The 23,111-nt window shown below is 42.4% G+C and overlaps 2 protein-coding genes across 3 annotated transcripts in view; both read left to right on the top strand.

Moving 5' to 3' along the window:
- LOC310843240 (cilia- and flagella-associated protein 337-like) overlaps positions 1-23,111 on the top strand; it is a 1,288,916-nt gene that overhangs the window by 1,166,388 nt on the left and 99,417 nt on the right. The gene's annotated exons all lie outside the window — the stretch shown is intronic.
- Positions 21,111-23,111, top strand: part of NBEA (neurobeachin) — a 344,666-nt gene continuing 342,665 nt past the window's right edge. The window contains exon 1 of one of the 2 annotated variants that reach the window (XM_083735945.1): positions 21,111-22,783. In XM_083735945.1, the coding sequence (XP_083592071.1) occupies positions 22,427-22,783 (357 nt within the window). In that variant the 5' untranslated portion in view covers positions 21,111-22,426. The remainder of the gene's footprint in view (positions 22,784-23,111) is intronic. The other variant, XM_083735946.1, reaches the window with a different exon arrangement.

The following is a 23,111-nucleotide window of genomic DNA, read 5'->3' as shown; positions in this document are numbered from 1 at the left end:
AGCACGTCGATGTTGAAACAGGGGCTCTAATTCTGGATTTCTTCTTTTAAGCAAAAGTTTGGACTAGTTGGCCTATAAGCCCCCACCAAATGTATGATTCTGCCATTGTGCTGTAATTTATCTTATTTCAGTCTATAGTCAAAATATATATTCTGCCATTACAACATACCAAAATGAAACAAGTAGGAATCTGCTGGTGCACTAGTACTGACTGCAGATACTTGAGCAAAATTAAGGAATTGTTCACTTTTCAAATGTTCATGGCACACAAAAATCAGAATATGTTTATCGCACTAACGAACATACCTTCTCTTCTCTAATTTCAAGTTATTTTCCTCCATATTAAAGTAAAGGATGTACCATTGGAATATTAAACAAACAACAGCAGGAACTCTACAGAGCCTTTCCCTTGTATTTTAAAAAGAGAGTTTACGAGGTATCATTTTAATAGTGTAACCCATTCTTTACATAGAGTTGCCAGGTTTGGACCCAGAAGCCTTGGGGATGGATTTAAAACAAGCATAGGCAAACTCGGCCCTCCAGATGTTTTGAGACTACAATTCTCAACATCTCTGACCACTGGTCCTGTTAGCTAGGGATGATGGGAGTTGTAGTCCCACAACATCAGGAGGGCCAAGTTTGCCTATGCCCGATTTAAAAGCTCTGCAGCAATGAGGCAACAGTGGTACTTCCTGTCTCAATAGTTTTACTCAACAGTTCAGCAGCTTTCCCACAAACTAGTCTTGCTTTCTACAGCTGGAAATAGACAAAGATTGGAGAGAGCTGTTCATTGACTGATTTTCAGTGGGAGACACTGAATATTGATTTTGCCATCTCAGACCCCTTTGAGCTACAAGGAGCACTTTGGGGTCTTGATCTGGCAACTCTATTATCACATCAGAGGGAAAGAGACCAAAGTCAAGCTGAGGTTTTGACTGGCAGCAAGCAGGTTGTGCGACTTTAATCAGAAGCAAAGGCGTTCTCCACCAAAACTTGTTATCATCACTGGATATCATGAAACTTGTGAAGTAATAATAAGGGAGTGCCTTGGACCAGCCGCACTATATGTTTTCCTAATCACTGAGCAACTACACTTGTCCCTTAGAAATTTGGGGTTAGAAGGAAGGCCTTCAGAGTATGTGGCTGTCAAACAAGGTTTTTTAAAAAGCCCATACCTCTCCTTTCAGAAAGTAGGTTGTCTCTCTGAACATGGGTAAAGGGCAACTTGCAAACAGTGTCTGTTAAGAAAGGAGAAGGGAGCAAATTAGTGGTGATAGCTCCTGAGTGGCATCTCTAATACAGCCTTTAATGAGGAAAAATAAAGGGGAGAGGTAAAGGCCATAAGAGATTAATAAGCAAATCTTTGCTTAAATGAAAGCAAAGGAGCCAACTCCTAGGGGCCGAGGTCCCTTCGCCCCCTAAAATATTTGAGGGGGCTGCTCCCCCAAGTTTGATGGGTATTGCCATTCAAATGGTGTGTGCACACTGTGTCATGCCCCCCCCCCAACATTTTATTCAAGTTGGCAGCCCTGACCAAAAGATTGTTTTCACAGATGCTATTTGGATTTCCTATGGCAATCCAGGGTTCTTGTGGCTCTTGTGACTGTGTAACACAGGGGTAGGTAACCTAAGGCGCGTGGGCTGGATGCGGCCCAATCGCCTTCTCAATCTGGCTCGCGGACGGTCCGGGTATAAGCATGTTTTTACATGAGTAGAATGTGTCCTTTTATTTAAAATGCATCTCAGGGTTATTTGTGGGGCATAGGAATTCATTCTTTTCCCCCCTTCAAAATATAGTCCAGCCCACCACATGGTCTGAGGGACTGTTAGACCAGCCCACGGCTGAAAAAAGGTTGCTGACCCCTGGTCTAATACTTGCTTCTTAAACAGACGGTTGAAATGTAGAAATTTAGCAGGTAGATATTCTGTTGCCATGGGGCTGCATTGTTGGGGAAAGCATATCTGTTTGATTTCTTTATGTCAGCTTGCTGTTTAAGGCATTAGAGCAGACCCATTAAAAATGCTAGCAAAATGTAGTGATCCCACATCAAACGAAGGCAGCTCAGGACATAATTATGCTACAGGTTTAAGGTAGCTTCAAACCAGTTGAACTGTCATGACTTTCCCAAAGTATTGTGTAGAAACATAGCTCTGTGGTGTTGCTGAAAGTTCATTATTAGAGGTCATTGTTCCCACTGTGGATCTGTGGGCTTTTTGGCTCTTTGAGTTAGCCTGGCTTGAAAGCAAAAGTATATCAAGCTTAGATTTTGCTTCAACCCCAGTCATGGAAGATGCATTTATTTTGCATTTCAGTGCTTACCTACCTAATTTACACTTCCTGAAGGAAACGAAAGACTAACATTTCAAAACTCACACTTTTTCTCATTTTGTGATAAAGGTCTTCAAACAAAAATGTGTATAAAATTAAATTTTTTGAGGAAAATACATCCCACATGTATGTTTTTGTGAAAATGACCTACTAAGAAATGCAAATTAGGGGAATGTTTGCAAAACGATTTATTAGGAGAAATTGTGTAATAAACTGCATATATAATAAATTTTCACACGTCGTTTTTAAAACAAATATCACAAACTGATGCAAAATGAACTTAACTCAAAGTTGGATATATGAGAAACTAAGAGAAACCTTACCTTTACCTATTGGACTTAACAGTTTATTTTGGTTTATTCAGAATGCAGCAAATAGGGAACCCCCCCCCCTTTCCCCTCCTGCCTCTCACCCTCTTTGAGGCCCACTCATACAGAGAGCCCAGATTATAGGCTGATGCCAATTGAATTTGGTATGCATAAGGAATCTCAGTGAAGGACCCTTAGAATTAATCAATTAATTCCGGCCACCCTGTCACTCACTCTCCATTTTTTTTTTTGCCAGTTTTATGTTAAGGTAAAGGTAAAGGTAAAGGGACCCCTAACCATTAGGTCCAGTCGTGACCGACTCTGGGGTTGTGGCACTCATCTCACTTTATTGGCCGAGGGAGCCGGCGTACAGCTTCCAGGTCATGTGGCCAGCAGGACTGAGCCGCTTCTGGCGAACCAGAGCAGCGCACGGAAACGCTGTTTACCTTCACGCTGGAGCGGTACCTATTTATCTACTTGCACTTTGACGTGCTTTCGAACTGCTAGGTGGGCAGGAGCAGGGACCGAGCAACAGGAGCTCACCCCGTCGCGGGGATTCGAAGTGCCGACCTTCTGATCGGCAAGTCCTAGGCTCTGTGGTTTAACCCACAGCGCCACCCACGTCCCTACCTCGCTTTAAATCAGGCATAGGTAAACTTGGCCCTCCAGATGTTTTGGGACTACAACTCCCATCAACCCTAGCTAACAGGCCCTGTGGTCAGGGATGATGGGAATTGTAGTCTCAAAACATCAGGAGGGCCGAGTTTGCCTATGCCTGCTTTAACTCCTTTCCTTGCCACCCCCTTTCTAGCTTTCTGACTGTACCTCACTGTAGACCAGCTTCCCTGGGAAATTAGCAGATTTGTGTACGAAACAGGGCGGCTTTCTGATCTGGAATAATGCTTTAAAAATAAACTGTAAAGTCCAACTGGATGTTGATAGAGAGCTGTAGCTCACATGCTAAACTGTTCGCTGAAAATCACAATTAATCCTCGATGATGGATGCTTGTCAGGATAAGGCATTGTCTGAGTTGTGCTTACGCCATAAAAAATGATTGACTCCAGTCTTTCTGAGTTGTCTATGTGACACATTTAATGAGAATGCTGGCATTTTTACAGAGGTTCCCCCCAAGAGAAATATAGATATTATCTTGGAAGTAAATGGTAGTTTATCAAGCAAACCAATAAACAAATGAAAAGGCCAATACTGCATGAGGTTGTTTTTTTTAAAAAAAAACCCAATAAAACATTAAAAAAACCCAACAACCAATAAAACATTAAAACAAAAATTAATGGTGTTAGTTGCTTTGGAAATTCCTAGTCCAGACTCAGCCATGACTTAAATAGTGGTATAAATCTACCCATAGAATATAGCATATCGTTTTCAGGAAACTGATTATGCATAGCTGAGAAGTCACATAATATTCCTTGCATACAGTGGAAACTTTTATCCAGTCTTTATCTAACCCTAGGATACCTGACTCCTGCCACACTGTTCTTTTTCAAGCTTGTCATAATTCAGCTTAACCAAGACAATCCATTGTAAATACTTCTGCTTGTATTGCACTTCCAATCATGTCTTCTGGTGGGATGGGGGAGTCAAGCCAACAACAACAACAACAACGTTGATAACACGCCCATCTGGCTGAGTTTCCCCAGCTACCCTGGGTGGCTTACAGCATACAGTGGTACCTCGGGTTAAGTACTTAATTCATTCCGGAGGTCCGTTCTTAACCTGAAGCACCACTTTAGCTAATGGGGCCTCCTGCTGCCACCGCGCCACCGGAGCATGATTTCTGTTCTCATCCTGAAGCAAAGTTCTTAACCTGAGGTACTATTTCTGGGTTAGTGGAGTCTGTAACCTGAAGCGTCTGTAACCTGAGGTACCACTGTATATAAAACACAATAAAACATCAAACATAAAAAATCCTATTCCTTGATTTTTCCATCAAGCACAAGTGACTTGTTCTGGTATTCAGAAGGGTTTCCCTTGCCCAACTGTTTTCTTGAAGTGACACCCACTTTTTCTGGATTTCTTTTGCAATCCTCACATCAAATACTTAGATCATGGTTCAAACGTAATGGATTTCACAGATTTCTGCAATGCGAAATGAAATATCAGTACCTGTAAAAGAAAATTAATGTCCCAGTTAGGCTGGGATTGCTTTTTTAAATATGTACAGTGGTACCTCGGGTTAAGTACCAGAGGTCTGTACTTAACCTGAAACTGTTCTTAACCTGAAGCACCACTTTAGCTAATGGGGCCTCCTGCTGCTGCCGCGCCACCGGAGCAGGATTTCTGTTCTCATCCTGAAGCAAAGTTCTTAACCCGAGGTAATACTTCTGGGTTAGCAGAAACTGTAACCTGAAGCGTATGTAACCTGAAGCGTATGTAACCCAAGGTACCACTGTATAGTGATTTTTTTTTTTAAGCTGTAGTCAAAAGCTTGTCCATCTAAGCAAACAACCCCTTTCTGATTACTCTACCCTTGGTTGAAGAGGCTACCATGAAGGGAAAAATGCTCGGCAAGCCATGTTTATATATCTCCTACTTTAAAGGGTCCATTTACTGTGACATCTTCCCACATCATGTGCTACAAGGCTAGGTGGCTCAAGCCTTTGCATTTGTTTTTGGTCCAACTTGTATCTTTGGTTCTAATTTTAGACTGGAAATTCCTCTGCAAAACAGGCTACATTCTGGTGACAAGACACAAAGGACTAGACACAAAGGAAGACAAGGTCCCTGTTTGTTGTAATAGTTGCATGGCATGGTTACACATGTAGCAGCAGAAAAGAGGAGCTTGGAAGAATTGGGTCACTAGAGATTGTAAAGGGGAGATTATATTGAGTGTGTTTGTTTTTTAATGCTCCCTTGAGGGGGGTTTTCTTTAAAAGACGAATCTCTTGCAAAGGAGGAAACTAGCACAGCAAGGGACATCTTTCACCTGATATACAAGTTTTCTTACTTGCAAGTAGTGGGTTTTTTAAATGCATAGGAGTATTAAAAATAGCACCCACCACCTGCCACATGAAGTCAAGGAGCCCACTATATTACCTCAGAATTATGCCAACCCATTTTGTTGCTAGTGGAGACCAGGTCACAAGCTTGCAAGACGCAGTAAGTGCACCTGCTGGAATTTCCTCTTCAGCTCAAATCTTAGGCATTGGAGCTGTGCCATTGTATCTGATCACCCTTGTGGCAAGCCTACAGCAGTTTTCTACTATCACTTTTCTAGTCTAGCTTCCTAGAAATAAATACAGGCATATATCGGAACATAGACATGTGACCAATATTAGAACTGCCAGCATTTTGCTGGCCTGGCACCTGTGTCTTTGACATCCGGAAATTGGGCAAATATTTTTAGTCACTTTATTTTCACACCAAGAAAAGTATTGCCTTTTAAATGACTACATACCCAAGTGCCGGTAATGGCACAGGAGAAGAGCTTGGGGAGGGGGACTTGGTGACCCTGGAATAGATTGTGAGCCAGTAACTTAACATCTTAATTTAGGAATGTGATTTAGCTGCCATCCAGTCAACAAAATGGTTAAGGCTAGTTGCCTAGCCAAAATGTTAAATTGCTTTATTAAAGTGTGAAAATATGTATTTATTATCTTCTTCCAAGTCTAAGATACTTTGTTGTTGTTTAGTTGTTTAGTCGTGTCTGACTCTTCGTGACCCCATGGACCAGAGCACACCAGGCACTCCTTTCTTCCACCACCTCCCACAGTTTGGTCAGGCTCATGTTTGTAGTTTCGAGAACACTGTCCAGCCATCTTGTCCTCTGTCGTCCCCTTCTCCTTGTGCCCTCCATCTTTCCCAACATCAGGGTCTTTTCCAGGGAGTCTTCTCTTCTCATGAGGTGGCCAAAGTATTGGAGTCTCAGCTTCACAATCTGTCCTTCCAGTGAGCACTCAGGGCTGATTTCCTTAAGAATGGATACGTTTGATCTTCTTGCAGTCCATGGGACTCTCAAGGGTCTCCTCCAGCACCATAATTCAAAAGCATCAATTCTTTGGCGATCAGCCTTCTTGATGGTCCAGCTCTCACTTCCATACATCACTACTGGGAAAACCATAGCTTTAACTATACGGACCTTTGTTGGCAAGGTGATGTCTCTGCTTTTTAAGATGCTGTCTAGGTTTGCCATCGCCTTTCTCCCAAGGAGCAGGCGTCTTTTAATTTTGTGACTGCTGTCACCATCTGCAGTGATCATGGAGCCCAAGAAAGTAAAATCTCTTACTGCCTCCATTTCTTCCCCTTCTATTTGCCAGGAGGTGATGGGACCAGTGGCCATGATCTTCGTTTTTTTGATTTTGAGCTTCAGACCATATTTTGCGCTTTCCTCTTTCACCCTCATTAAAAGGTTCTTTAATTCCTCCTCACTAAGATACTTAAAGATGAAGAAATCATTTTTGCACACTTTTATATGCATTGTTTTTTTCACTGTTCCTGTGGTGTGTGTGTGTGTGTGTGTGTGTGTAAGATATTCCCAATGGATTGTGCCCTTTGTCAGTCAACATCTCTGTGCCAGAGAACAACATAATCTTTCACCATCTTCCTTTTCTGCTTCCCCTTTGCAGTCTGTACTTCTTTCCACCCCCTTAACAAACTGTTCTAATTCAGTTTACAAACAGAACGTTGGCAGCCTACCAACAAAAATAATTCCCAAGCATTATTAAACAGAGACATCCTCTAGTTAGCAAACACAACAGGTAATTTGTGACATTGCTTTTTTCTTCATGTTCAGATGCACAGTTTCAAGCAAGCTCTCCCTCACCATTCTTAATCTTCTGTTTTGGAGGTGTTTCCACTGAAGTCAAAATTGTTAAGCATACATCTTGGGATAAGTGTTTTTAAAAAACACGTAACATTCCATACCAATGGAAAGCTGACAGCATCACTTAATAGCTTGCTGGGGAAGGAGGAGAGCTCTTCCATCTTGCCAAAGTGGTTACAAAAATATGTATTAAGTGGTATAGTACAGCAGAGAGAGAGAGAGAGAGAGAGAGAGAGAGAGAGAGAGAAGGTGACAGGCAAAACCTATAATGAAACAACCTTATTTGCACTTTTTCAAACAACATATGAACCAAAACACAGCGGTCTTTAAAAATGTGTGTTTCTTTGAATTTTGTAATGCAGTTCTCCAACCAAATAATGTGTACAAAAATATCTAAATCAGATCAGATGACGTTTGTAGGTTTGCAAGAAGTTTTGTGAGGAGTATTATTGGAATTATTGCAAAAATGGATAAGGGGGAGGATGATTAATTAAGATATTTTAAAGTAATATAAATTTAAGAAATGCATAAGAAGTGGTGGATCATCAGAGGTGCTGATGGAAGTCCAAAATGATTGTATAAGTGACAAAGTTTTGTGGTACGTATTATAACTTATATGTTAAAATTAATAAAAAAAGTATTTAAAAAACCAAAATATCTAAATCATGGGGAAGTTTATGCATAAAATTCACACAATGGTGAAAATCTCATATAAAAAGCACTATATCAAGGGAAATTGCTTGGGGGGGAAATGTGCATATCAGGCAAAATTACATTTTAAAAATGTGCATATTAAGAGAAATATGTTCTAAGAAGCTGACAAATTTCCATGAGGATTTGAAAAATGGCAAATCGTTGCCAAAATGTGAAAACTGTAGAATGGGGGGGGGGGGAATGAGAATCCAAAAATTGACAGAATTTTTCATCCCTGATTGCAGGTGACATCTGGAGGAAGGTTGTTGTTTCCACATATAGTTTACTTGTCCAGAAGCAAATAATTTTTGGCAGAAGTTTAAGGAGGTAATTGAAAAGATAACTGAGAAAAGGCTTCTACTAGGTCCATTAATAATCCTATCTGTCGGGGCTGAGCTACAGACAGCTGTCCAAGATGAGCTGGGAGCCAAGAACCAGGAATTGAGCTAGGGCTGAGGAACAAGCCAGAGGAAGAAGACATGGAGAAAAACAAGATCCAGCACCATACAGCAAGAGATATGGGCAAATGCAAAGATAAAAACCAAAGAACAATATCAGAAGTTGGGCATGAAAAGCAAGGAAAACACCAGACCCTGGAAGATCTTGCATCTCAGGCAAGGTTCCAGTCCAGACAGGAAATCATTCATCACCCTTCCTGTTAGGAGTGTCCAATCACCAACCTGAGTGGGCAGGGTCACACCAGAGCCTTCATTGCCAACAAAATGCTCTAAGCAGGATGGCTACATATAAAACCTAAGGTTTCTAGTTCTAGCCAAAGTAGCTCCTGATTTTATCTCATACTAAAACTGTATCTGTTACATATTGTGAACTAATTCTGCAAGCAAATGGGAAAATAAATTTTCTATGTCTTCATGCCAAAATAATATTAGAATAAAAAAATGAAAGCAACAATGCAACAACTTTGTTTAGAATTGCGCAGCATTTATTCAATGCAACTTACAAATCCTTCGTGGGCTTATTGGAAAAAATACCGTAAAAATATTAGATAAAATGTTATAGCCATTGTTACCTGGTGTAATTATTATTGAAATATATATCACCAAATAATCATCAAAGGTACATTTTTTTTAAAAAAGAGAGAAAAAACAATAGGCATGGCAAAAGCAGAAAGAAATTATTGCACAGCTTCTTCTTAAAATGACAGAACTCAACCTAGGGTCAGGGTTCATAAAAAAAAAACCCCAGTAGGAAGGAACAAAGTTAGGCAAGGCGAGGTGAACTGACTGGCAGGGATTTGGGGGGGGGTGTGATATTCAGTTTGTTTTGATGACCTACTCTTGGATATATTCAAGACAATACCATAAAACAATGATGAAGATGAAGATGATGTAGAAGAAGACATAACAGCCAAAGGAAGCTTTGGAAGCACACTAATAACAAACAAAAGCACCTAAGTCTATCAAAAGCCTGAGAAAAAAGAGAAGTTTTTACCTGGAGCCTAAAAGATGTTAATGAAGGCACCAGATGAACCTCACTGGGGAGTGCATTCCACATTTGGGAGCCACAACTGAAAAGCCCCTCTGAGTTTTCAAGCTTTACTGCAAGTGAAAACAGTCTTAAATACTTAAATGTCACTAAATAACAAAAATATATACTGTACAATGCAAAAAAAACCCCCCAAAAACCTTGCAGTGGCTCAGTTCCATAAAGTACTTCTCCCTCTGGTCTCAGAGAGAACCTAAGCAACTTTAACGGCTTTTACTGCTAAAATCAAAAATGTGTCTCTCGCCTTCCTCTGCACGCTGGCAGCTTGTGTCTCTGTGTTGCACACAGTCTCATTTACACACACACACACACACACACACAGAGAGAGAGAGAGAGAGAGGGGGGGGTGCAGGTACTCAGATTTCAGATCTGTTGAGTCACAAGATCTAAAGCTTATGATGCACTCACAAGACCGCCTACCACACCAAGTAAAATAAACCCAGTTCTGTCCCGATATTTTTTTAAAAACCCATAATGCACTTAAATACAGCATTTTATGTTCCTCAAAGGTATAATATACACCCTATCAACTGCCTCCCTTAATAAAAACAAAATAAAAACCAGGCAACCACATCAGCCACCACTGTGCTCTCTGAGGGTGCATGTTCAATGTAGGAAAGACTGAGCCATTGCAAACACAAATTAAAGAAGAAGAGCAAACTGTCTCTCATGTACTGTGGATTTTTTTTAGGGGGGGTGGATATTTACTGAGACCTTTCATGGGCCCCATAGAAGGTCATGGTTGGCACACCGATGCCCATGGGTGCCACAACGGTGACTCTTCTGAACTTCCAAAAGCCACTTATATTGTAACATTGGAAAGAGACCAGCTAAAGCCCCACCAAATGCACATCTACTTCTGCATTCTGTGGATTTCATGAAGGGTTTTAACTTTTCTCTGGCTTCTTTCTCATTTCCCCAGGTGATCATCTGCAGTAGAAACCTCAAAAAAATAAAAAATAATCTCCTGACGTGCACACACAGGCCACAGTTTTATAATGTAAATATGCATGCACTATCAGAGTACCTTTCAGAATGAGGCTCCTTAATTTGTGCAAATTCATTCAGATCACCATCTTCAGTACTCATATCCAAGCACAGCTTCTTGCTATCTGATGGCCTCTGAAAAGCAAAATCAAGATACCGCAGCTAATTTCAAAACTGTTTTGTGCCTAGAAACTCTGTCTTGCTGTTTGCAATCTGAAAGATAGGTCCTGAAGGAATAGCAGTTTGGAAACCTGGTTTGGTTTAATTTTTCTAATGCTGTTGTCAAAAGTAGGTTCAGTTAGGCCAGGCATGCAGTCCAGGGACATACAATGTGGAAATTAGAGTGTGGATTGAAATGCATTGTTATTCTTGCTAAAGGACCCATATTAAAGAAAACGTGTGTTTAATATGTCCATGCTCAAATTAGATGCTGTTTAATTATGTTTGATTTAACAGACATGTTATTTAGCCAATATTGATATGGTATGGAATCCAATCCTGTGGTTCACTACTGGAGATGGATGGCTACCAAGGGCAGAGTTAGGTCCACGACCTTTCTCCTTAATGGACTAGATAGGGTCAGCTACAGGGGTTGAATTATAATGATCTGAATTAGCAACTCTTGCATTTGCACATAAAATGTGTTGGGCAAAAGAGTTCTACAATGCACAGGGTAGGACTAGATGATCCTTGTGGGTCCTTCCAACTCTGCAATTCTATGAGAGTATGCTTATAAGCAATTTATAATCACAGTCCTGCAGTTTCTCAAAAACAATGAAGTCCTAAAAAGAATGTAAGAATAGCACTGCTGGAACAGAATGGTGGTCCATCTAGTCCACTGCTCTGTTCTCAACGTGACCAACCAGATGCTTATGGGGAGCCTGCAAGAAGGACCTGAGCACAACAGCATCCTCCCATTTCCAACAACTGGTAGTCAAAAGCATATTGCCTTCAACAGTGGAGGATGAACCTATCCATCAGGGTTGGTAGCCACTGATAGCTTGATCCTCCATGAATTGGTCTAATCCTCTTTTAAAGCCATCTAGGTTAGTGGCCAATAGTTGTTGGTGGCCAAGTTTCTGTTAATACAAACTACACACTATATGATGTTTCAATGTAGTTATAATTTTATAGTAATTATTGGGGAAGGGGATGGCTAAAGCAAGCACTTTATTTTGCATTGTCTCCTGTTTCATGTAACACATATGCAATTTTTTTTTTAAAAAAAAATTGTTTCTAAAGAATTCCCTCCTGTTTCTTCAGCTAAATGTAAACAATGCACTTGCTTATAAAGAAGGCTAGTTGATTATTTTAAGAAGCTGAAGTTTTTCCATAGCAAATGTAACTTTATTTTCAAAAACACTAATTACTGGGATAATGTTGGAGAGAATGTTTCAGAATTCTGTATATTATATTATTCAGTATAATATGTATTACATTTGCAACCCATTATTTCTATACTGTCTTACTGATATGAATGTTACTATAATCATGACTCAATTTACCTTTGAGCAGAGATTGATTCAGTCCAGATGTACCTCAGTTTATTAAGGAAATATATTTATGAGCTCCATGCCTACTCCTTTCCTCTCCCTTATTGGTGTGCCATGACTGAAGACTTCTGGGATTCATTAACCATTGTTTCCTGTTAACCAGGAAACTGTGGCTATCAGGTTCAGAACAAACCAGGATTTTTTAAAATTAAAAAACAACCATGATTTCAATTGTTTTAAATTCACTAACCATTGTTCCTCAGTTCACACAAAATTCGAAACTATGGTTAATTAACCCAGGAAGTATTCAGCGGTGAAGCGCTGAGAAATGAGGAGGGATGGAGTAGTGAACAGGGGCATAAGCTTTATGCATATCTCATTTGAATAATCCAAGACAGATAACATCAATACAGGCCTCTGTATTAGTTTTTTTGTTTAGCTCACAGTGCTAAGCAGACACTTTGACTAAGCAAATGTATGACAATAGTAGTTGCAGTTGAAGACTGTAATTGCCTTATGTCAGTTGGAGGTGAATCATTGTATGCTTTCAATTAAGTTGTATGAAACTTACCACCACGTTGAGTGGGATGAGGCTGCTTCATCTAAGACCTGAATAAGGAACCTGTGGCTCTCCAGATGTTGCTGAGAGAGGTCACATCCACACCACACATTTGACACACATTTATACCACTTTAGCAGTCATGAAGAATCCTGGGAATGGACATTTCTTAAGGGTGCTGAAATTGTAGCTCTGTGAGATCAGCACCCTTAATGAATTCAGTTTCCAGGATACTCTGTGACTATAAAAATGGTGCTTTAAATGTATGATGTGACTGTGACTAGCGAGGACTATAGCCTAGGAAAAGGTCTGTGAAGGCTGCTGAGGCACCACTGCAGATTCTGCTTCAACTCTAAGCAGAAGATCCTTATTAGCAGTTTGGCAGCAAACTGGTGGTGTTGTAAAATCCCTAGAAGAGAAGGGCCTGGTATATTGGAGAACATGTCCAGGCCTACTGTTGAACTGGCAGCCACAGAAGCCTGCTGTATCCTGACTTGTAATTTAAACCCACTTCTTATGCATAACCCCCTCGGGGGCTACAAGCTTCCGTGCTGCTCCCATTAAAGCAGCTGTTGTTGTTAGCATTTGTCAGGGTGATTGCTGGAACCCACCAGAGTTAGTAGAGTGGTTGCTAACACCAGTGCCTTCAGCATTTGCTTCCAATCCTAATTGCACAGGCACGCTACTGATTCATACATCATTACACAAGGAACAATGGAATACGTGTCCTGTGGAACTTCACCCAAGAGACCCATGTGCAACCAACGCTGAATATTTAGAAGGAAGGCAGATTTTTTTCTCAACAGAAAACCATTTTATGTATCTGTTGCCCTGTGGTTCTGTTTGAACGGTGGGTAGCTTTGATTCTGAATTGTGGCTTTTCAGCTTATTTTCAAATGGTAACCGCAATAAATTGTGGGTTGCAGTGTGTGTGCTATTTCAAGCCCCATTGAGCTACAGTTTGTCTTAGTAAATGTAAATAAATAAATTGGACCCTTCCTGGAATGCAAGCAAGCTTCTCTAAGCATAAGCACATTTCCTGATTGTTTAACCATGTTTTCCTTTGCTAAGAAAATTGTATTTGTATATATGCCCAGTTCTTGACTTGTCCCCATGAACTTAAACTAATACTGTGTAAAAACCTCTCCTTCAGTTTCACAAAAGACTTCTTCTCCATTAAATTGGCTTCATTTTTCTCCTTTATTCCCAGGGAACTTTCACATTTCTACAGAGTTTTGGTGGATGTAGGGTTAAGTTTTGCTTTATCTTTGTGAAATAGCAGTGGGTGGTGTGTGTAGCACACTGCAGCCTCCCTGGCTGCGCTGTGCTTCATGATCTGAAAAAGCCCCATGAGGTGTTACCTCAAGACATCCTTCCTGGAGCTTTAATTGAAGCTCAGAAAGCTGGGGATGCTGGCTACTGAGCACCTGAGATTGATGTACTCACTGTTATTGTTTGTAAAGAAAGTTGTTCCTTTTAACTTTTTGCACAGTTTTCTTTAAAAAGGAAAAGACTTCTATTTTTTTTAAAAGGAACAGCTGTCAGGTGCACAGTATGTTTCCTATGCTTATGATAAATGTTACCTGAGGAATTTTACACACACACACACACACACAAACACACACACACACTTACTTTATTTGTATGCCTCCTTTACATAGTTAAAACCATGCTGGGGCAACCCAGTCAGATTGGTGGCATATCAATAATAAAATTGTTGTTGTTATGCTCAAGGCAGTTTACAACATGAAAAAATACATAATTACAAATACAGTCAGCTCACAAGTTACATGCTTGTGCACATGGAGCTTCACGTGCTTGGCAAAAAAATAAAAAGGGGAACAGAAAGGGGGCGGGCATCCATTGAAAAAAATACTTTGCCAATCCCACCCATCGCTGAACCCCATGTGTTTACAGTTTTGGCTCTAGGAGCAATCCTCACAACATAACCCCTGCATAAACTGTGGGCATAAGCTGTGCATAAACTTTATAACAAAAGTAGTCATAAACAATAAATAAAACACATCAATAGGTACACAACCAAATTGAAACAATTTCCATATAAATCACAGTAAGATCTAAATATAAATATACAAAAATTACTATCAATAACAATACCAACAAACTCCTAAATAATACCCCAACCCACTTTTCCAGGAAATGTGAGCTCCCAGGAAGGCTGCAAGAGTGGATTTGCAGAATTCAACATTGGCCAGCTTGATACTGTATAAGGTTAATGCAACAAAACCCGGCATCCCACCCATGTTTTTTTTTCTCCCAAAATGTTCTCTCCCTTATATACTTTTAAAATGCAATTCCATTTCTCATTGATTGATGGAGAACGCTAGAAAAAAACGAGGGGGAAATTTTCAGCACATCACTAACTTGAACATTTCTGTGGGATATGCAGTTTGCACTTGCCTTTATCCTATTGGCATACAGCTGCCTTTATCCTGTTGCCTTGCTGCCTTGCTGCCTACCAACTAAAAACTACTTTACCAGTAGAACTACTGGTTGGTATCAGTTGATCATCCGTGCCCATGCTTTTAGCTGTTCTTGATTTAGGACCAGTAGCTGTAGGATGAACTACCAAATCAAACACTAGTCTGGGTGATATGCTAGAGGCCAAAATGTGACACAATCGGCTATAAATCTGACTGTGGAAGGCTATTACATACTGTGAGTGAAGATGGAACAAGAGGGGCCAAAATAGTGTAATATTGTTATTACTGTCGCTTGTCTCTCTCCCCCGGTTCTTTGTGCTGAACATTCAAAGAGGAACAGAATGTCCATTTTGCCTCATTGAGACTGCAAAGCATTGTTGTTTACTTTCAAGTATATGCATCCATCAGTTGTAACAACCTTTTATGAACAGAACCTAGCAAAAACCCGACTAAACAAGAATAATGTTCTATTTTATTAATGAAAAATAATTTGTGGTTGCTGCAATTTATTCTTCACCACCACAGCAATACTCAGGATATTAAAGACACTGTATAAGTGTTCACAGCAGCAGGATATCATTTTGCTTCAGGCAGTCCTTATAATTCAGTTTTTGTCATCACTTTCACTAAATTACTGATATAATAAAATAAAAGCATAGGAAATTATTCATTCAAAACATTTCACCATCACCTACAGATATATTTTTTTACTACACAGACAGGGGACAAAAGAAAATGGTAAAAGTAAGGGAAGCAACATAATTTGTTCTTTTGGATTCTGTCTAATAATGGTGTTGCCAAGTTGGAGTCTTAAAAAAAGAATTTCTGCACATTGTGAGACTTTTTGATTACAGATAATAACTACTCTAGTAGTTATGTTCTTACTTGCCTTAAACGCTTTTGCTGCAGTGCATTATGTTGGTGATATAACATTGCATATCTCAGAAATGATAGTGGATTTCTACCAAGGCTTAAAAAGCCTATAATCTCACTTAAAAGTTTGAAGCCTTTGAAATTACCTCAGCTATGCAGAAAATATTTGATGAGCACAACAAGCTCCAATGAGGAAGTGGTAGTCTTGGGACTAACTGAGAATTGCTTTCCCCTCAGGACTAGGAAAACCATTGAATCAAAGAGACCACTAAAAAAAGCCCACCTTAAAAAAAAAAAAAAACCTGTTGTCTGGTTTTTGTGTCAGCAACAGAAAGAATGCTAGCAATTAACCCAGAAGCTCCACACAGACTCAGCTCCTATGAGGATCACTTTTTTCTCTTTTTTTTAGAAATCAGAAGGAAAAAGCAAATGTATGCCTCTCCAAAAAATGTGGGATAAAAGGAAGCACACTGCTTTTTTCAATGAATGCCTAGGCAAAGTTTACTGATGACCAAGTTGTGGGCTATGTATAGATATGTTCACTTCAGTTGGTTAACACAAAGCAGGGCCGTCACTGCAAATGTTTCAAAGCTGAAAAATTGCTTCCTTAGAGAGGTTTGGAACTTGTGGAGAGCATAACAAGAACTGGATCCGATCAAAGGCCCATCCTGTTCTCACAGTAGCCAACCAGATGACTTTGGGAATCCTGCAAGCAGCACACAAGGACAATAGTATTCTTCCCATTTGGGAGTCCTAGCAAGTGGTATTCAGAGGCTTATGGCCTCTGTGGAAGCGGAACATGACCATCATAACCATTCATAGCCTTATACTCTATGGATTTGTCCAAACCACTTTTAAAGTTGGGGGAACCTTACTATATCTCACAGCAGTGAATTCCACAGCTTAATTATGCAATGTGTAAAGAGAGTTGTTAGGAGACCCTTAACAAACTACAGTCCCCAGGACTCTTGGGGGTGGGCATGACTATTAAATTGGAATAAGGGTACTTTTTCTCAAAGCTACCAGCATGAGTTTGACCAAACTGCGGAAGGCAGTGGAAGACAGAAGTGCCTGGTGTGCTCTGGTCCATGGGGGTCACAAAGAGTCGGACACGACTAAATGACGAAACAACAACAAGGGTACTTTAAATGCATGGTGTGGATGTGACCCTAGTCTATCCTGAATCTTGCAACATTCAGGTTCATTGGAAGGGATACAACACTTATCTGTTTTGAGAGGTTTTTGATTGCTGTTATTCCTTTAGTTTTCTGCTCTTTTTGATTAATTATTTGGTGTTTTATAGGTTATTTAACTTATATGCAGAATTCATCATGCGAAAGGCTGAACTGGATGAATCCCAAACCGAAATTAAGATTGCCGGAAGAAATATCAACAACCTCAGATATGCAGATAACACAACCTTGATGGCAGAAAGTGAGGAGGAGTTAAAGAACCTTTTAATGAAGGTGAAAGAGGAGAGCACAAAATATGGTCTGAAGCTCAACATAAAAAAAATAAACTAAGGTCAAGGCCACTGGTCCCATCACCTCCTGGCAAATAGAAGGGGAAGAAATGGAGGGAGTGAGAGATTTTACTTTCTTGGGTTCCATGATCACTGCAGATGGTGACAGCAGTCATGAAATTAAAAGACACCTGCTTCTTGGGAGAAAAGCAATGACAAACATTGACAGCATCTTAAAAAGCAGAGACATCACCTTGCCGACAAAGGTCCATATAGTTAAAGCTATAGTTTTCCCAGTAGTGATGCATGGAAGTGAGAGCTGGACCATAAAGAAGGCTGGTCGCTGAAGAATTGATGCTTTTGAATTATGGTGCTGGAGGAGACTCTTGAGAGTCCCATGGACTGCAAGAAGATCAAACCTATCCATTCTTAAGGAAATCAGCCCTGAGTGCTCATTGGAAGGACAGATCATGGCCACATCATGAGAAAAGAAGACTCCCTGGAAAAGACCCTGATGCTGGGAAAGATTGAGGGCACAAGGAGAAGGGGATGACAGAGGACCAGATGGTTGGACAGTTTTCTCAAAGCTACCAACATGAGTTTGACCAAACTGCGGGAGGCAGTGGAAGATAGGAGTGCCTGGTGTGCTCTGGTCCATGGGGTCACAAAGAGTCAGACACAACTAAACGATGAAACAACAACACATTAAACACACCACTTTGAACTGCTCCAGGAAACATACAGGAAGCCAGTTTCAATATCCAAGAAATTCATTTAGGAAGGAAGGTCCCTGTTAATAATCTGGCTGCTGTCTCCTGATGCCGTTGAACTTTTCTAATCACTTTTTATAGGCATTCCCACATATAATGCATCTAACCTTGATTTGTCCAGTACATGGACAACTGTGACAAGATTGTATTTATTTAGAAGGGGTGTACAAGGTATAAGGTGCTCCAAGCTTCATGTGCCCATAGGCACCCACAAGCAAGGATAACTCTAAAAGCATTTCCAAGCTACAAACCCTTAAGGAGAAGTGAAGCCCTATTCAGAACAGGTAGACTACCAAGTCCATGGTCAGCTGCACTGCTTACCATCAGCATCTTTGGAGTTTACTAGCTCATACACTCCAGACAGGTGTAAAATAGCATGGGAGGTAAGAGAAATAGCACAAGGCAGAGAAGATGTACCCTTAGAACCACATTCTGTAGTAGCTCTACCAGATAGGGCTGGAACTATCAGAGTACAGCACCCTCCACTGCCATCCTAGGCAATGATTAATCCAAAAAAATCATAGTTTTCTGTAAATATTGACACAAATTGGATCTAAATTGTTTAAACATAAACTGGAGCTAGTTCTGCAAAAATAGCAAGGTCTTTGATTTGATTTTAAAAGACACAAGAGATTATGTTCTTAAGCATAAAACAAAGAAGATATGTTACACTATGGCATGTGCTCCCACAAGAGGTAATAAACTCAGGTGGCTTTAAAAGTCAGTGACAACGCAAGTTGGATGGGTGTTAAAAGAGGATTAGATAAATTCATGGAGGATAAGGCTGTCAATGGGTACTGCCCATGATGGCTAAGTTCTGTCTCCACTGTTGGGGGACATCTCTGAATACCAGTTGCTGGAAGTGCGCTGGGGAGTTGGGGAGTGCGCTGTTGAGCTCAGGTTTGGCTTGCAGGCTTCCCCTGAGCATCTGGTTGGCCAATGTGAGAAAGGGAGTCTAGACAAAGGTTACCAGATTTTTTTCAATGAATCTGGGGACACTTTTCAACTTCAGTAGGAATGATAGGATTTTGTCAGGGGACTGATTTGTACATCCGGGGACTGTCCCTGGGAAATGGGGACGTCTGGTAACCTTATTCTAGACCAGATGGGCTTTTAGCCTAATTCAGCAGGCCCTTCTGGTGTTCTTTTACTGGTTTAATTCTATCTGTTATTTATTCCATAGTAATAGTAAGATTAGCAAACCTGCACAAACATTATTAGCTTACACTTTTCCATTGCTCTGGTTGCTACATCTCAGAAGTATAGAGCTGGAAAATAATCAGAATTCTGGAACATCTTCACTATGAAGTACAATGACAACATTTTGTGCCCATAGATACATCAAAGATAAACTTTTCCCAACCCTTTTAATGCAGGCAAGGATTTCCAAAATTGGAAAAGCATGACCTCTCAGTCTCTGTCCTACAAGCAAGTTGGAGCCATATGAATCCAAATGACTGCATGTTTACAATACATGGGCTATCAATTTGGAAATGAGTTCTATACTTGAAGCACATTTAGTAGGAAGCAAGTTCCAATAAACTCAGTGTTAACCAATTTAGCATAGTTTCTGAGTTAACAGGTATAGAATAGTGTACATGCCAGTTAGCATGACTTATCGTGGAGAAAAGAGATTGAAAAAATGTGAACCACTCATTATTTAGGTTTGTTGTATGTGTCTGGAAATCTGCCTTTACCCTGCCTCTTTGGACTTATTTGCAGGCTTGGCAGAATCAATGTCAATGAAGCTCTGGGCAGCTCATTTGCAGGCTGAGCAGCAGAATGTTCATTCTTGAAGCAAGAATAGGAACTTATACAGAAAATGGAGGTGTGGTTATTTTTGACATGTTATGAATTTGACACACTGCTGCGTTGAAGGGGTCCCTAAGATGGTAAGTAAAAGCTGCTGATGGTCTGGCCACTAGCCTAGAATGTCTGGGCACATTTCTGCTTTTTTATATTTACAACCTTCTCATTTCATTCACAGTCCTGCTTCTCCTTTGCTTATATGCCTCAAAAGTAGGTAACTCCAAAGTATGCAATTATCCAAGAGCTTTCCTAAAGCCCTTTAGGTTAAATGAATTGACTACATTTATATGGCTATAGTGGAGGGGGTGGGGGTACATTACCACCAAGGCTAATTTATTTCAAGGCTATTCAGTGTTGTTCCAATGCCTTTTGTCATCCACTAGCCATTCTTTATTCATTTATTTAATGTTTGATGTTCTATTATGCTTTTATATGTGTTGGAAGCCACCCAGAATAACTGAGGCAATCCAATCAGATGAGCAGGGTATAATTATAATAATAATTAATCTGCAAAGCTAAACCCCCCCCCATTAACCTTTCATTGAAGGTAAGGTGACCCAGTCGTGTAGTAGTTGCATCTTTTTTCTTTACCTCTACAGCATTTGTTGCAGACATAAAAATAATACCCTTATGATTTGAGTATGAGTTTGTATGCAATAAATGTGCACCTAAAAAAACCATCCCTCATTGCACACACTATTGAAATGTGCCGCACATGCCTATGCTGTCCCTGCACAATGTAATACCTGGAAATAGATGCGAATTGTGTTTTGATAGTGGATTTGGGGTGGACTTTAGACTATAATCTACAACTATAATCAGACTATAATCAGTGTTTTTATGACCCAGAAATGAAGATGTGGGAAACATTTGGCCCTCTGGATGTTACTGAACCATAACTCTCATTAGCCTCAGCAAGCACAACCAATGGCCAGGGCTGATGGGAGTTGTAGTTCAGCAACATCCAGAGTTCCCAATGTTCCCCACACCTGCAGCACGAGCAAACACTAGTTTGTTTTGTGTGGGCTTTTTTTTAATGCTGGAGGCAATAGAGACGGATGACAACACTACCATACAGTATTGAGAATCCACCAGGATCCATGCCTCAGTTGCATATGGCAGTGCCACAATGGATACGTGACTTTTACGCGGCTGCCCACAAGAGTCAATTGATTTGTGGGGAATCCTATGCTTAAAAAATGTAGAATAATGGCTCGGACCTTGGCGGCACCATGGATTGGGAGGACCGTGGTTTTGGAGGGAAGCCGTGCCAGCCAAAACCCACGACGATGTTTTACAGTACAGTCCTCACAGACAGGGATGCGAGCCGTCATTCGATGGTAGGTTTGGGGAGCCTCTACGTAAAACCAAACGCATCCTTCTCCACAAACGCTTTTTTTTCGCGGCTGCAGCAGAAGCCCGCGCTTTTTGGCAGGCGGTGGATTCCCAGAGGCAGCAGGCGCCGGCGCGCGCGGTGTGCGGAGAGGCGCCAACGACACCTGCCCATCCACCCGGCCCGCGGTCCTTGCGAGGGACCCGCCGCGGACTCCTGTGGGCATCCTTGTGCCCGCGGGTCTCGTCGCCTTTTGCTGTGTCCATTGCGGGGAGAAGAAGACTAGGACTGGGTGTCTGTGGCGGGCGGAGGAAGCAAAAAACAAAACAAAACAAAACCCCGCGCGCTGTGTAATCAAATCCCCTCACAGTCGCAACAACAGCCCCGGTCCTGCCGCTGCCGCCGCCCTCTCCTTCTCCTCCCAAGACCCAGAAGGTGGACCGTCGCAACTGAGAGAAGCCTGGGCCAAGCTCCGCGTCTCCTCTCCCAGCGTCTCCCGGGCGAGAGTGAGCGAAGGAGGAGCGGGGCGAGCGAGCAGGGGCTGCTGCTGCTGCTGAGGGAGCTCGGCCACTCCCCCCACGGGCTCCGCAGCGCAGGCGCCCTGGCGGCTACCGCAGGCAGGGGGCGGCAACATGGCGGAGTGAGCGGCGGCGGCGGCGACGGCGTTTTCCGGCTCCACAACAACAGCGGGGGCTGCGGGGCGAGCTTCCCGCTCTCCTCCGCGCTGTCCCCCCTCCAGCTCACCGCCGCCGCCCCGAAGCCTCTCCCGGCGGCCCACAGCGCGCAAGCCCCCGGTCTCGGCCGCTTTTGTGGCGCGGTGAGGGGAGAAGCGGCGGAGGAGCGGCTTCGGCTAACGGGGCAGCGGCGCCCATAATAATCCCTCATTATAGAGGCGGGCGCGGGAGCGGCTCCTGGGACGGCCCTTCGGCGGCGGCGGCGGCGGCTCCGGTCCGCTCCCTGCGGCCCCGCCGGGCGCTGCTGCTGCTGCTGCTGTTGCTGCGGTTGTGCCGCTGCGGTGGATGCGCAGCTTCTCGGCCAGGGCGGCGGCGGCAGGTAGTGTTGGCAGCGGCCGGGGCTAGATGGCGAGCGAGAAGCCGGGGTCGGGGCCGGAGCCGCAGCCGGCGGGGCTCATCCCTGTCGGGGCCAGCAGCAGCGGCGGAGGAGTTGGAGGCGCCGCGGGAGCAGTAGCAGCAGCAGCACCGCCACCAGCACCGACGACGACGACGGGAGGAGGAGGTGGTGGAGGTGGCTCGGCGGCTGCGGCCGTGATGGGGGAGCTGCGGGCGTCGGGCTCCGGGTCCGTGGTGCTTCCCGCCGGCATGATCAACCCGTCCGTGCCCATCCGCAACATCCGCATGAAATTCGCCGTCTTGATAGGACTCATCCAAGTCGGCGAGGTCAGCAACCGGGACATCGTGGAGACCGTGCTGAACCTGGTAAGGGGTGCGGGGGTCCCTGCCGCAGCTCCTGTGTAGGAAGAGCTCTGGGGACGGGGCTGCCTCTCTTGTCTCCCTCCGCCCCCCCCAAAAAACAGAGAAAGCGGATCCCTCATGCGCCCCCTCCCCCCACAACATGCAGGATCCTAACTACTCTGGTGTCCTCTAAGTGCTCCTTCGTGCTCTGTCCCACTTTCTCCCCCTCCTTTTTTTTTTTTTTTGGTCCAGGTGCCTGTTCTCTTCCTGATCTGCCTTCCCTCTCCATCCTCTTCCCCAACATGGAAATTGAAGGGAGGGGCTTTCTTCATGAGCTACTTTGTCATTTAAT

This window comes from Podarcis gaigeae (assembly GCF_964106915.1).
Source record: "Podarcis gaigeae genome assembly, chromosome: 4".
In the NCBI taxonomy this organism is placed as follows: domain Eukaryota; kingdom Metazoa; phylum Chordata; class Lepidosauria; order Squamata; family Lacertidae; genus Podarcis; species Podarcis gaigeae.
This window is presented reverse-complemented; position numbering and strand designations above follow the sequence as displayed.